This window comes from Phaenicophaeus curvirostris, chromosome 4, assembly GCF_032191515.1.
Source record: "Phaenicophaeus curvirostris isolate KB17595 chromosome 4, BPBGC_Pcur_1.0, whole genome shotgun sequence".
In the NCBI taxonomy this organism is placed as follows: Eukaryota; Metazoa; Chordata; class Aves; order Cuculiformes; family Cuculidae; genus Phaenicophaeus; species Phaenicophaeus curvirostris.
The window spans coordinates 21,461,718-21,476,789 of record NC_091395.1 but is presented as its reverse complement, the minus strand read 5'-3'; the positions used below and the strand labels follow the sequence as shown (position 1 = coordinate 21,476,789).

General features: G+C 39.3%; 2 protein-coding genes across 2 annotated transcripts in view; one reads left to right on the top strand and one right to left on the bottom strand.

Annotated features, from left to right (window-relative positions):
- UBA6 (ubiquitin like modifier activating enzyme 6) overlaps positions 1-5,314 on the top strand; it is a 30,248-nt gene extending 24,934 nt beyond the window's left edge. Inside the window, exons 29-33 of the mRNA XM_069855467.1 lie at positions 330-523; positions 1,505-1,632; positions 2,337-2,424; positions 2,742-2,836; positions 5,095-5,314. Of these exons, the coding sequence (XP_069711568.1) occupies positions 330-523; positions 1,505-1,632; positions 2,337-2,424; positions 2,742-2,836; positions 5,095-5,230 (641 nt within the window). The 3' untranslated portion in view covers positions 5,231-5,314. The remainder of the gene's footprint in view (positions 1-329; positions 524-1,504; positions 1,633-2,336; positions 2,425-2,741; positions 2,837-5,094) is intronic.
- Positions 5,315-8,377: 3,063 nt separating this feature from the next.
- On the bottom strand, positions 8,378-14,684 carry STAP1 (signal transducing adaptor family member 1). The gene is given in 7 exon segments (XM_069854975.1): positions 8,378-8,506; positions 9,318-9,387; positions 10,027-10,155; positions 10,767-10,927; positions 11,841-11,897; positions 12,034-12,234; positions 14,547-14,684. Coding segments are annotated over 7 exon segments (885 nt in total).
- Positions 14,685-15,072: the final 388 nt, after the last annotated feature.

The following is a 15,072-nucleotide window of genomic DNA, read 5'->3' as shown; positions in this document are numbered from 1 at the left end:
AGGGAATTCTCACAGATGGAACTGTAGTGAGGTGGGGTGTATAAGAAGCATCCATAAGGCATCTGTCCAAAATCTGTTCCTGGTGCTGCAAAGAAAATAAGATTATGGAGCTTCATTGCTATTTCATTCATTACTCGCTTTCAACAACTGGGATTGGTAGTGACGTTTCTGCTTCTAGCATGGAAAAGCAAGTTGTAAGAAAGACAGTAGGCTCCAGAATGTGAAATTTTTAATTTATTAACGTTCTAGTCCCTTATAACATATGTTTAGGACAACTTCCATTTTCTAATAATAATTCTTTGCACTATTTTTTTTTTTCTTATGAGCAGATGACTTGCAAATGAAGCCCATCTCCTTTGAAAAAGATGATGATAGTAATGGACATATAGATTTCATAACAGCAGCTTCAAACTTGCGAGCTAAGATGTACAACATCGAACCAGCAGATCGCTTCAAAACAAAGCGCATTGCTGGAAAGATTATTCCTGCAATTGCAACAGCTACTGCTGCAGTATCAGGGCTAGTGAGTATACTTTTTAAAATGCATATTTCTTTCTCTTAATGTTCCTTGCCTAAAACAGCTGCTGTCTGGATATTGATTAATGTTACCCTGACAGAGCCTTGCTAAAGAAATGGGTTTATTTCACACTGAGTCTTCTTTTCTCATGTACCAATGCAAAAGGTCTGTCTTCGTTCTGGATTTGGTACGCCTTTAGTGTTTTATTTCTGGTTTGCTGACCAGAAGGAGGACTTGGAGATCAGCATTTTGGTTTGTTTTCTGCAATTAATAGTAACTTTCATCTGAGTGCCACTGCCAAGAGTGGAAAGGATGTATTCTCTAGTAGTTCACATTCCTGAAGCGTTCACATTCCTGAAACTCAACAGAACTGCATACTTTGTGGAGATTTCCAAAGTTGTTTAATTCAAGATGAGTCCTACATCAGGAACACTTGAACATTTTAAGTAATTCCGTTAGTGGCAGAAGAATTTATTTTTGTGGCACACTAGGTTGTGGAAAACCTCGGCTGGTCCAAGGAGTTAGATTGTGTGATCTTAAACATTGGCCTTGAATAGATGCCTGTGTATCCTTGGAGAAGCTGGAAAGTGCCAAGAGCCAAGTAAACAAGATTAGGAAGCTGCCAGGCTGCAGGTGGAATGACCCAATTATGAAGTTACAACTGAGAAGGAGTCATCCAATTATGAACTGTTGTTTTTTAGCTAAACCAATTGTGCATGGACGCGCAGCTCGGGAAGGGGTATAAAAAGTCTTGTAAAATCAATGAAGATGGTCTTTTGGCCCACAACTTCTACGTGTCGTGGATTGCCTCGACCACGACACTAGGTTGCGTTTCCAGGTGTCATTTATTCTGCTGTTGGACAAAGGCTGATCTCATTAACAACTTACTCTGTAGCTGTTGGTCTCTTAAGTAAGCTAGTGTGGATAATGCAGTACCTATAACCTGTGCTTGGTATCATGGAATTATGGGATTCTTATTTACTGCAGGTTGCACTGGAACTCATCAAAGTTGTGGGTGGCTACCCAGCTGATGCATACAAGAACTGTTTTCTGAATCTAGCTATTCCTATAGTGGTATTTACAGAAACTGCTGAAGTAAGAAGAACAGAAATCAGGTAGGAAGGACAGCGGCAGACAGGTGATATTTGGAAACCTGGTAATTGATGCTTAGAACTTGGTGAGCCATTAGAACGAGTGTGAAGTTTATACAGTTATTAAGGCCTTATGTGCTTGCATAGCAGAAATGTGACCACAGTTCATGGTCATACTCAAATGTTACACATATTCAAGGTTATTTTTTTGTTTTTCTTTAAACTTGGAAGATCATGAATCACTTAGTGCTTGCTATCAAACAATTATCCATTGACTCTGTACTGCATTGCTTGAGAACTTCGTGTTTGGAAAATGCAGCACATACTCTTCTGTCCTAATTTTAAAAATAGTGATTTTAAGGGCTTGGTTTTGGTTTCAGTGGAAGCTGTTGCTCATATAGATGAGTTAGGTTTGTGACATGGTTATTAATAAACATCCTGTCTATACAGACTAGACACACTTCTGCATCTTAGTCAATAAAAGAGCTATTTTTCAGTAAAACCGCCATAAGTTCATTTCCAGATACCGTGTTTACTCAGAGTTCTTACTGTGTCTTATGCTTAGCCAGGTCAAATGGCTGGAGAAGTGGCAGCAGAGAGGGAAGAGAGATTTGCTCAAGATAAAAGAGCAAGTCACTAGAAGACACAGCAGTTCATAATAGATGTTTAAAAGAAGTGCCTGAGTTCATGTTCTAAAGTAACAAACAGCCTTTCTCTTTTTAAAACAGAAATGGGATGTCATTTACAATCTGGGACAGGTGGACAATTTATGGGAAAGAGGATTTTACTCTGTTGGACTTCATAAATTCTGTCAGAGTAAGTTATATACTCTGCTGGGTTAATACACTACTAGAGTAAAGGGTTTTCCTGTTTTGGGTTGTTTCTAGAATTACTAGGGTAATTCTAGAAAGAATTAATGTCAGTGGGCATTCAAGCCTATTTTCAAATTCTTTGTTAATTCAATAGGCTCAAATGTATCTTAATAAAACTTCTGCCAATGTCCATGCATTAGCAAGTTTTCTGGTTGGGTTCTGTGGTTTTGTATAATTATTTGTAACATTAGCAGTAGTAATATCTGATGGCTTGTGCAGCTGTCCTAGTCCTTTAATAATTTTTTCATTTGTGAATTCCAGGAGAAATATGGTATTGAGCCAACTATGGTTGTACAGGGAGTCAAAATGCTGTATGTTCCTGTGATGCCAGGTCATATTAAAAGATTAAAGCTGACGTAAGTATAACTGGAAAATGGATTGAGAGGTGTGAGTGCATGTACAGATTTTGTTCATTGGGCATTTCATAAGGATGTGTGTCTGACAGCAATGTTTTCTCTCAAAGTGGTTTCTAGTCATTGATATTTGGGAAAGAAAAAGATAATGTCTTTCTTTGAAGAAAAAAAAAAGAGTAAGTGAATTAACCTCTGTGGTGAGGGCAGGGGACTTGCAAGAAGCTACTCTAACTGATGAATGCCAGAATGAGAAGCCCAAAGAAGTCTGACAGTAAAGTTTATTTGGCAGGGAATGTACCTTAGTTTGAGCAGAACAAGACTAATCGAACCTCTTAGAGCAGCTTAGCTCTGGAAGAATGAGAACTCTTATTCAGGAAGGAGTTAATGCATTAGTTGCAGATTGAGATTTCTGGGAAACTGCACAGGTTGTAATAATTCCTTCAGATTCTAGTTCGCTATAGCACTTTTAAAAAGATTATTCAGAAGGCTTTGCAGTGTCGTTCATTGGCAGGAAATTGAGGTATAACAAACAGTAAATTTGGAAGTATGTGAGGGCAGGGCATTGTTTTTTGACTGATAGACCTTTGCAAAGTAGCGGCCAGATGTCACCCAGATTTAGGTCTACTTCATGTGTTGATTGAACATCTTTAGCTCAGAATTTGTTCTTCACGGCTCCTGTGATGTTGGGCTCGGTGCTCACAGGCTCTGCTGGAGCAAGCAGATGCATCGATCAGTGCTGTTTCAGAGGTCTGACAGTAGTTAATGCCAGGCAAATTAGTATGGGTCACGGGTAAACTACTTAAAACTTGCAGGGAGAGAAGAGCCTTTACACTGGTACTGCCTTTGGTTTAGAGCACCTGGCATACAAATATGTGAATTTACAACCTATCGCAAAATAAGTTGTTTATATTCCTGCTGCTACAGCTCTATACATCATTTTGAATGTGTGGGGAGTGTAATGAAGGCAAAGGCATGGTATGAAACTGCCTTCTTGTGAATATCAGGATTTCTTATTACCCTGAGACTACGTTCAAGTTTTCCATGTAGTTACAGCAGTTTGGGGTTTGTTACAAACAGTCTCAAAAGCTTTATTAAATATTTGCACAGCAGACTCTGTTCTTGCTTATGTATTTATCTTTACTTCAGGTGTTTAAAATTTCTTTTGCTGTAATATGACAAGCATGGAAAAAATGTGCCTTCATTTCAGAATCACAGCATTGACTGTTAGCATACTCCTTAAAAGCAAGTTTTACAGACAGTTACCTGCTCTGCTCTGTAGTTTAGATCTTTCTCATGCAAATAGATACGACCTCAGTATCTGTGCTGAGAAGAGGCTACTGCTTTATGTTATTCCAAGAAGGGAACGCGTACTTTGGGGAAAGCAAAGCAGCTTTTGAACTTGTGTGCTAAAGCATATTCAGAAGGGAGACCTTTCTCTTTAAGTGACCTGTCAGGAATAGGAATGGGTGACTGTGTCCCCTCAGCCTCCTAGCATTTGACCTGGCCTCATCAACTAGTGCTCCGACTTGGCAAAAAAATAGTTTTGAGACATCCAAAGATACATAATGAAAGTGAGACTGATTGACATTCTACTTCGGTATTTTTCTGTGCAACTTCAAAGCAATAGCTGTAGCTTTTGAGGCTGTGGAGAGCAAAGGGGGAAAGTTGCACAAAGACATGACATGCTTACGTAGTTTAGGCTCACATTGTGGTCATGAAGGTAGCCTGGCTGGTTTTACCCCCTCATTGCTATTCAGCATCAAAATTCAAGGACTTAATAAGTCTTAACTCCAATAGAATTATTTCCATCAGAACTCTGTATCTAGTATCTGCACGGAGTGGTTCTCCATTAATGGTAGGCCAAGAACTTGCTCTTGCTAGTTCAACCAAAATCCCATAGAGAAAGCTAACTTTGCCTTGTGCCTCAGCAAGACGTGAAAGAGAAATTACATCAATGAGGAATCCCATCCAAAACTGGCCGTTTTCACTTCTCTTTTGTACTGAGCACTTGTTAGTGAACAATGTAATAGGTCACTAGTGAGCTATGTCTATCAAGAAAATGGAAAAAGATTTGCTGTACCTCTGGTAGAGGAACAACTTTTGTGTCAAAATTAAGAGGTGGCTTAGTCTCTATTTTAATCTGATTTCTAGTATGTTTGGCTTCATTGCTGGCAGTGAAATTCATCCCATTCTGGTCCTGAATCCCCAGTGCCAAATCTCCTTCTGGTACGTTTACAGACTGTCCTTCCATTTCCTTGTAGGATGCAGAAGCTTGTGAAACCATCAGCTGATAAGAAGTATGTGGATTTGACGGTATCGTTTGCCCCGGAGACTGATGGAGATGAAGACTTGCCAGGACCGCCAGTGAGATATTACTTTGTTCAGGAAGACAATTGATGGTAGAGACACACAAGTCGCTCCCAGACCATTTGTTCTGAAAGGAGTGTACTAATTTTCAGCTATTAAAGATGGTACTATCAATTTCTTTTTGGTGAAGCCTTAATTAAAACAAATGGTGAAAATCAGTGGCTTTGCACTGAAGACAAACTGGATTTATGTTTCTTCAGCTCCTGTTTTCTTCAAGCCTGTTTGCTCAAAAGAGGATTGGTCACTCCATGAGATGGAATGCCCAGTACTGTCCTTACCTTAAAGACAGGATTTGTATTAATTTCTGGGGAGCTGAAGAAAGCAAGAAGAATGGTGAACCTAACAAATGGTCCCCATGTGCAAATTAGCCGCTGTTTAGCAAAGAGTGCAAAAAATGGGGAAACTGCCATTTTATGACTCCTGGTGTTTTAAGAACATCTCAAATCCATTTCATATGTTATGTAATTCTCAAACAAGAATTTCATTCTTGCCATCTACACATGAGATATAATTCATCCAAAAGTTTTGAACTCCCACTTAAAAGCAGATGAACTGCTTTACTGTGGTGCCAATGCTCTCTTCTGAACAGTTAGTAATGCTGTGTGTCTTTAGCAGCTATCTAATGTCAGTCTCAACATGGAAACAGGGAGGCAGGTTTTGAGTAGGTGTAAATTGTCCTCTCCCCTGCAGTCAAGAGACCTGGAATTGCTGATTATCTGCACTTAGACTGTTCTTTGGGGAATACTGCAATATGGGAAAAGTGGAAACCTATCAGCTGAGTTAACACTTTAAATAATAAAACTTTGCCTTCCAGAAAGAGAAAATCTTTTGTGTGGTTGAGCCTTTCTGCCCTCACCAAATTAAAAACACTGTGGCCAATGATGTCTTTGAAAGGAGGAAATGGCAAATGGCTCTCGATATTTGTCACAGCAAAAAACGTTTCCTCAACTGCTCCTTTTGGCACCATTTCCTTACAGTGAATGGTTATGCTCTACACTTGTCCACTACACAAGCCTGAGTTGCACTGAACATGGAGGTTTTTATCAGTCAGTTACTAGGCTATCTAAGTATAAAGAATCCGGTTAATCAGAAATGGTTAAGGACTAGCTTTGCTGCTGTGGTTAGGCAGAAGTGCGTAACAAAAACATCTGTGAAGCCACCTTACTTTCTCTGTCATTTAAACACTGGATAGTTGAGCTGGTAGTTCTTTTATTCTCCCAACGATGATAGAGTGAAGTGAGGTTAGCATAAAACCCTATAAACTGGAAAACCTTTTAATGTATTTAAGCTTTAGAGATTGATAGCACATCTCCTGCAGCTGTTGCAAAAGCTATTGACTACTTAGCTATTTATCCTCGATTGTACTTTATTAAGCTTTAGGGGTATCTTAACACTTCAACATTTATTGGTCAGGAATTTTACCTCCGCTTTTTTACCTTCTCGGTTAAATGTATTCAGGAATAACAGTCATTAGTCTGTTTAGTCACCAAAATTTATGGAACTGAATAGCTGGAATCAACATAATTATGTCAATATTTGAGATTTAGTCTTACATTCAGTATATCTTCTGGAATGTGTATATAGTTATACAGTCAGTCTAGTTCATAGATAAAATTTTCTAGATTAATAATATTTTTAAACTACCTAACTTATTTTATTTTTTAAGAAATTAATTTAAAGAAAATTTTTGAAACAGGAGAAAAGATTACTAAAGTGCAGAGAAGGCACAAGCAGACAGTAACTTTCCACTTCTGAATAACTACTACAACATATTTCACTGTGCTAGTATGAGAATGTGACCTCTTAACTGGAATCACTAATTGGTGCTAAGGATCACTTAAAGGTTTGGATCAAATCGAAAACGCTGTCACCTCTCACAAATGGAGACTGGGAAATGAAACTACTAAGTACACTCTGGTACATTAGTGTGGTGTCAACATCATGCTTATGTTTTCAAAGTAAGTAGCATAGTAATTAGTAAAGTCTCAGTGCTTTGCTAGAATGCCATCTGATGGCCCTCAGCATTTAAAGTAAATGTTAAGATATAGTTAATAGAATGGCTTTTATTAATGACAATGCATACAGCTATGTGGAACCCTTGCCAAAATGTCCAGGTCGAGGTTAGCAGAGGTTGGGGCCAGAATTTACAGATGTTGCTTGTGTATCTGTACAGCTTTATGTGTATCTGTTGGATGGATGTCTGCTGTATGGGTGGGTTCTGCTCAGTTAAATAGTTGCTGGTGGAAAAACTGAAAATGCACAATGGCTCTAGATACTTATGAGCAGACCTTTAATCTTTCTGGATATAAGTAAACCTAGGAAAAATCTCACCTAAAGACTTTACGTGGAAGAACTGCGCATGTCAAGTGGCTCATTAAAATTGGTTTTTTGTGTTCTGAATTGCTCGTAGGGAATGTGTTTATACTGAAGGCTGTGCACAGTGGAGTGAGCAAATTCAGTGTGAATTTGCTTAATACAGCACACAATTTATTTTTGTTTACTTTTGGGAAGCAGCTTATTGCAGGGTCTGATGAACACTCCTGCTGACACATAGAAGGGGTGGGAATGTTCAGCTGGGCAGATGCGCCTTACTTGAGATGTTCCAGGTCCTGTAAGAGTTGTATGACCTTGCAGAAAACAAGGAATGCCCAGTTTAAATTACCCAGACTTGTATTTTCTGCTTTTTGGTCTATATTGCACCTCTCTGGCAGAGCTCAAAGAGCCAGCAGAGATGAAGCATTGCTGTTCTCGCATGGCATGTCATAAGTGGCACAGATACTGTTAAAAATAACAAGAACTGGGGTTTTTACATAGAGTTGGTTGCACTGTAAGCCAGTGACAGAATTGAGCCCGCAAATTCTGTCTGCCTAATTTCAATACAGTATTTTTGCATCACATTTTGCAGGGGCAGTATGTCCTTTATTTTCTGCTCTTGCCTGTTCTTCTTTTCCCGCATTTAATCTTTTTACAGGGATTTGGGTTATTTGCCCTCCACAAATCTCATCAGTTTTTCTGGGAGAAGCTGTGTCACATTCTTAGTTTTGAGCCAACAAAGCTGTTCCAGAAATTGAGAAAGAATAGCTCGGGGAATGCCTTCTGTTTATCTTCAATAGTGCAGAGTTCCCGTGCTGCTTCTTGTGCCTCTTTCTTTCAGTAGGACTGTTCCTGTGTGTGCCTTCAGCAAACAGCTTGCTTTCGGAATGCTGGGTCCTCTGCAGTGTGTGTCTGTAGGACAAATGGCTTCAGGTTCCCTCGGGTTTGGGTCACAAAGTAATTGACAACATCCTGAAGGCTTGGGAGCATCACCTGTTTCACCAAAACAAAAAACCAAACCATATAAAACTAACACAAACCCAAAACCTCCCGACCAAATAAGACATGCTAAGTGTGTTGAGAACACATTTTTAAAAATATGCAGGCAGGCAGTGTTTCCCAAAGAAGTGATACTGGATGCAGTGAGGTATAGGATGGCCTTCTGCAGTCTATGGTAATTTTGACCCTTGGACACAGAACTCCTTCCGCTCCATCAAATGAGTAAAGAAACCTCTCTGCTCTGTTGTGCTCTTCCGTGAGCACTGGTGCGTTTTCAGGAGTTGGTATAGCAGCAAATGCTTTTTCAAACCAATAGGATGTTTCTCAGGCCAAGTTAAAGGTGTCTTAAGAAAAGTGGAAGGAAACTCTTTAACTGAATAACAGGGTTCATAGAGCCTTGCTTAAGCTTCAACTAATTCAATTTTATTTCTCAGAGTTACATGAAGTGCATTTTGAACTTCTAGCTGCAATGAGAGCTCAGTTTTCTGGCTTAGCACTGAAGCCCGAGTTGAAAAAAAAAATTAGGTGATCTTGGGTGTTTTGTGAGTGGTTTCATTTTATTTTTATCAGAGAGAATATGCTCATGTGGCTTCCCCTTCCCCCATCCCCCCTTTTCTAGTTCTTTAGAACTAACTTATTCTCTGAGATTAGGTTAGCTGGACTAACAAGAGAGGTGAATGCTCTGCGTACTTTACTTTGAGTCACAAATTATAATTAAGAATTTAGTAGAGTTTTTCTTATTTTTTGTAAAATGATATTTTTTACACTTGCTTAAGTATCAGCAACAAGGGAATTGCTCACTTACCTGTCTTTCCAATTCAATAATGTAACTTGTTCCTTTGGACATCACTTTGTAGTGCTTTAAGCGTGGGGCACTGAAAGAAAATAAAAGTGGATATGCTGCCTGAAGTGAAATACGTTTTGATGGTTCATTGTCAATGTAAACTACTTTGCAGGAGTAGTGATTGTGCTTTGTAATAAATACCCCCAGAACTTCAAAACTGAAGGTGTGTGGCAGGGTTTGGCTTTTTCTGTTTTAGTTTAGAAACGCTGAAAATTGCAAATTTCATTCCTGGTATCTCGGATAGCTTCTGAAGATCCGTAAAAGCTAAAACATGACAAATCAGTTGGAATGTGGTATGTTTCTAGACTAAGTTACTGTTTTGAAAATACTTTTCTCTTTCATATTTCATTTTTCATTTTACAAAAGGGCTTGTTCCATTTTCATTTGCTGTAATAATTTTTTTAACTGAGTAGGGTTTCATGGCAAACAGGGGAAGTCTACTTAACCAAGGAAATGGGACCTTGCTGATTGATCTTTATTGCATCTTTGTTTAATCTAACTGGCTTTGGAGGAGAGAACCAAGAACTCTTGCTGCCTCATTTTTCTCTCTGAAAGCAGCCTCAAGGCAAGGCATGTGTTTCACATGCCAACTCTGGATATTAAGAATTCAGCTTTTTCATACAGTGCATACTACTTAAGAGTGGGGTAATATATTGTGGAATCAACCTACTCCAGCTCTTGTCAGGTAGTGATTGCATAGTTCTTGCTGTCACTGCCAGGACGCAGGATCAAATTCCCACATGAAGGATTCTTTTTTAACATCTCTATTGCTTCTTGCTGAGATACTGCATAGAGGCACCTGTGTAGAAGGGAGGAGAGAAGTGGCATGAATGTGGATTATGCTGGCAAGGCCACATCATTCTGTGTTATGCAGAAACACAGTCTACCAGGCTAACACCTCTTCATAATGCTGGGCTTATCCAGGGTAATTAGCCATGGCTGCCAAGAGGCACGACATCTGAAGGATTCTTCCTGATTAATGCTGCTATAATTCAGGACAGCAGTGCTTTGGCCTTCTTGGTGAGAAAGTGAAGCTTGCATACAGGTATGATGCTTTCTGGGCCCTTGGAAAGATTGTGAAAATAATATCTTGAACTCAGCTTGAATTTCTCAATGGTAATTGATATTTTCTCAAACAGCAGCCAAATGGCTTTCTGAAAAGTTTTTTAAGCATAGCAATTAGCTGCACTGAACCTTTTCAAAACAAATGGCATCATAGTGAAGATATAGGAGTAATCTTTCCATTAGGAAATCTCTGTAAAGGCCTTAAGATAGGTTTTGTTCACTGGCTATTATGCAACCCTTGTACAACAGCTAGATATTGAACCTGTGCATGGAAACAATACTGGAAAAGAAGAAAGGAAGGTTCTTTAGTCAAGTTAGGGTTCACACAGTTCAGTCAGAGCTTACACTGGCATAGTGGTCAGTGTACTGCTGGGAGGGCTTTTTCTGTTCAAGGATGTGCTGGAACCACTGTTAACTGTGAGCCTTCTTTTCTTTTCCTTTTCTAGCACTTCATGCATTCTTGTAAGTTGCCCAGGTTGTAATGACTCATCCAGTGGAACTGACATCTGAAAATGAACAGCATTAATGAAAATAAAATGAAGGAGTGTACAAATGCTGCAAGCAATGTTTCTGTCTGCTCATCATAGATAGCTGTCTGAGTGCAGCTACTGTGCAGAAATCTTTCTTACCTGCTTGGTTTAAGCAGCTGTGATAATCTGGAATGTTTGGATATGCCTCTGCTTTGATTAAAATGCTGTACATATATTTTTGTTAGAATAGTAAAATAAGGATATTTGTGTTCTGATTCAGGAGAAACGTACATTGATGGAAGAATTCATGATACTTTGCAGCTGCTATACTGCAAAAGGCTACATAAATGTAATTTAATCTACTTCAGCCATACTTAGCTTTCTAAGTGATTCAGCTAGGTAAATGTGAAGTCATTTGTGAACAAACTCAATTTATTTTTCCACTGGTCGTTATCAAAGAGGATCTTGCTATTTTCAAGTGCATTTAACTAAGAAGAATAGTAGAATGAAACACAGGGCTGAGGGGTTCTCTCAAGTATGCAGTTTGGCTACTTACTTGGTTATGTCTTTACCCCGTGATAAAGACGTAGGGAATTGTGTCTCTCGGAGCAGGCTTCCTTTTAAACAGATGTAGGGGATGGACTTGTGCTAGAAGTCTTTTCCTTCCTGGACAGCAAACAGTGAATTGGGAACTGTACTTGACTAGATACTGCGGTAGAGTGTGTATTGCAGATGACCTGATTTTAAATCAGCCTGAGTTTTGCTCTCCTCAGAAAAACAAAAATCAAACACAAAACAAAACAACACAACCCCTCAACAGTTTAGTGAGTGTAGACACCTTAGAAGTGAGCCTTTCTGCCTGTGGAAGTCAACTTCTGGCATGCATGAAGACAAAATCTCCTTATATAGACACTTTTGACATGAAGTGAGATATAAAACTCTTCCATACCTTTGTTAGAGTGAGAATGAACCCCTTCCATTCTTTTCCACATTCACAGTCATTAGCCTGAGAGAACAAAAAATGATGGTGCAAGAACAACTACAGTCACAAAAAAAATTATATTTCATAAGGAAGCCTCAAATAACTCTCTTCTAAAGGTATGGAAATGAGTTCCCTGCCAAGCTGCATCACACCCAAAAACCTGCACTTCCCTAGTTCTCTATGTTCAATTAGAGGGGAAGGTAGAGGTGGTAAGGTGACATATCATATGTTCTGTTGGACTAAAAGAAAGTTATGTGGATCCATATGTGCAATGTAGCACATTACTTACTGTTGGGGCTTTCTTATCGTCATAAAAGAAGAGCACAGTTCCTCTGAGTTCTGTCCAATACACTCTAAATTCCTGTTGGAAAGGAGGAAGTGTCAGTTTTTGAAGACTGTCTTTTTAGTTCCCACAAAATGCTGAAAGTGAAAGATCTGCTAAGAAAAAAATGTGTCATCATATGTTTGTTTTCAGTGTTTTAAAGATGGTTAAAGCACATGCACGTATTTTGTAGACAGTTTAAAATTATTTAAAGGGGATGCTTAAAAGAAGGAAGGAAAATCAATTCTAAATGCCGCTTTAAAGTCTTGCTCTCCCCAAAAGGTGTACAAGTAGAAAACAGTGTGACATGAACACGTAAAGACTCCAACACATGTAAAGACTCCAATCTTCTGAACACCATTCTCTTGAAGTGCTTATTTGCATTGAATTTTGATCCTGCCAGCTTACTTCGTCTAGGGAATTGATCATGGAACTTGATGGTAGCTTGACGTGTTAAGTGGACTTCTTAAATTTAAGTGGTACTTTACATGCTTTGTCTTTAAATTATGTGTAGTGGTGTTCATAAATCAACACCATGCCTAGGTAAATATGATAGTCTGACTCTTCTAATTGTTTCCTAATGCAGGCATGCCAGTGTGGTGGAAAAGGTTTTTGTTTCATTTGCCCCTGATATCCTGAGAAGTGTATAGCTGTTACAGGACACTGAATTGGAAGGCAACTTCTGTCAAAAAGAAACTCTGTTGTAGTTTTCAGTTTACTTACCTGTTTTGTGTTTGTTGCTTTGTTTTGGGGTTTTCCTGTTGTTTGCTTTTGGGTTTGGGGCCTGTTTTTTTGGGGTTTTTTTTGAGGCAGGGTTTTGAAACATGGCCACAAAAATTGAGAAGAGAAATAACTAGTGAGGTCTGATAGGTCATACAAATTAGGGTGAGAAATAGTCCCTGGAGTATCCTGCGGGCGATCTTTAGTTCTTACCCTGCTAGCTCCCAACTAGTCTTTCTGGTGGTTTCTGTTGAATTACTAATGTAAACTTTCTATAGCATTCAGTCTCTGGACCTGAACCTCTGAGCACTGCACTGTTGTGTCATGGTAAATGTCCTCATTAAAACATCTCTCCCTGGCAAGTTAATAAAGGCTGTGAATGCTTATGGTGGTACTGTGCTGGGTGTCATGGGAAATTTTGGAACTACACCTTATGAACTGGACTTTCTGCACTATAGAAATACAGTAATAGTAGTTGCCCAGGATCACGTGTTACGTTGGGCATCTGGTCTCTCAAAAGTGATAATATACCTTGCCAGTCTCACATAAGTCTCTTCAGATAGGCTGCATATTATCATTCTGCCTTGTTAGTTATTGTTACTCCAGTATGGCAGTTCCTGAATTTCAAAAAGAGGGATTGCTCTGGAGAAAAAAAAGGCTTTATATAAAAGGATAAATACAGGAATGTAATAGGGAGCTTTATTAAACCTGTAGGTGTTCTTCTGCTAGATACAACAAAGCAATGCATTTAATAATTTCTAGTGCTGCAGAAGAATTAATGGTAAGATTATTAGTCTGCTTTTAGTTTCTTTGAGGTCCTGTTTTCTGTGCTACCTGGTTGTTCCTGTGTTTGTGAACCACAATGGTATTTTCATCTTTCCATTGAATCTACCTTTAGCACTGCGTGACTCTCCATTTTCTATACTCTGTCTGTGCTTCTGTATCTAAAGAGATAATAAGTGTAGGTACGGTAAAAATGACTTTGTAAACCAAATTACAAGGATTCTCATTATCTAGCGTGGCAATCAGCTTAAGGACATGCCTGAACACATACACTATTGTAACATACACAAGCATGTCAGTGTTTACAGATTTCTGCCCTGAATAGTTACCTTGGATAAAAAAAATCACTTTTATTTTCACACTTAGTCCACATATGTTAAACCATCAGCCCTTACTAGCAAGAAAAAAAAAAAGATGTAGAGAATCTCACATAGACTTCATGTGGTGTGTCAGTGAAGACTTCAGGATGGACACTCTTCTCCAGTAAATAGAGGATGCGTCAGAGCTATATAATCATGTCACGCTTTGCCCTTGGTATTAAAAATACTGCATTATCTTTTCACCATGGTGGTAGCTGTGAAATCAGTCAAAATCAACCCAAATTTCAGTAGGTAATAGTAAATTACAAGGGGATCCTGGGGATATTGATTGTTGCCTTAGATAATTTCTTGTATTCCCCTCCACCCTCCAGTGGTATGAACAGAAGTAACTAGGTATCATTATTTCAGTGCAACCATTTGTGTCAGCCACTGCTAAGAAACATTTTGCCTTACAGTCCTGTAACTCCCAGAGATAAATGTTCAAAGAAATAGTTCAACATCTCCACCTCCCGGGACTGTGTGCCTTACCTGGCATCTTGAGTGTCGGACAGACAGGTAACCTTGGAAGTACAAAGGCAAACCAGTGATCCTCTGCCTCTCCAGGAAGATTCGCTGGGGGGCTGGCTGAGGAATTTCCTCAGGCTGTTCCTTGATGTCTCTCAGCATCCTTTGCATATCTCAGCAGGATATCTGGATATCCTCCATTGCTCTGCTTTCCCTCTGCCCTCCAAACCCTGTTCTCACTCTACTCTGTATCAGCATCAGCCAGAGAACTTGTGCTGGTTGCAGGGGGGAACAGCACCTCAATGAGGAAGTCTCTGAAATCGCTTTTAGGTCAGCGGGTGCTGCCGGCTCTTTGCTTGGGGTATGACCACGGGGGAACCAGACCATGGCGGGAAAGCTTGTTTTTTATAGCTTACAGCACTAGACTTTTCACGGGCTGCCTCCAGAGATGGGACTGCTCTCAGCTGCCTGTGAAATATCTAGTTTTTTTCATTGTGAGCATGGATTAACTTTGAGATGATGAGAGCTATCAAATGGCTAGGGTGGTTCC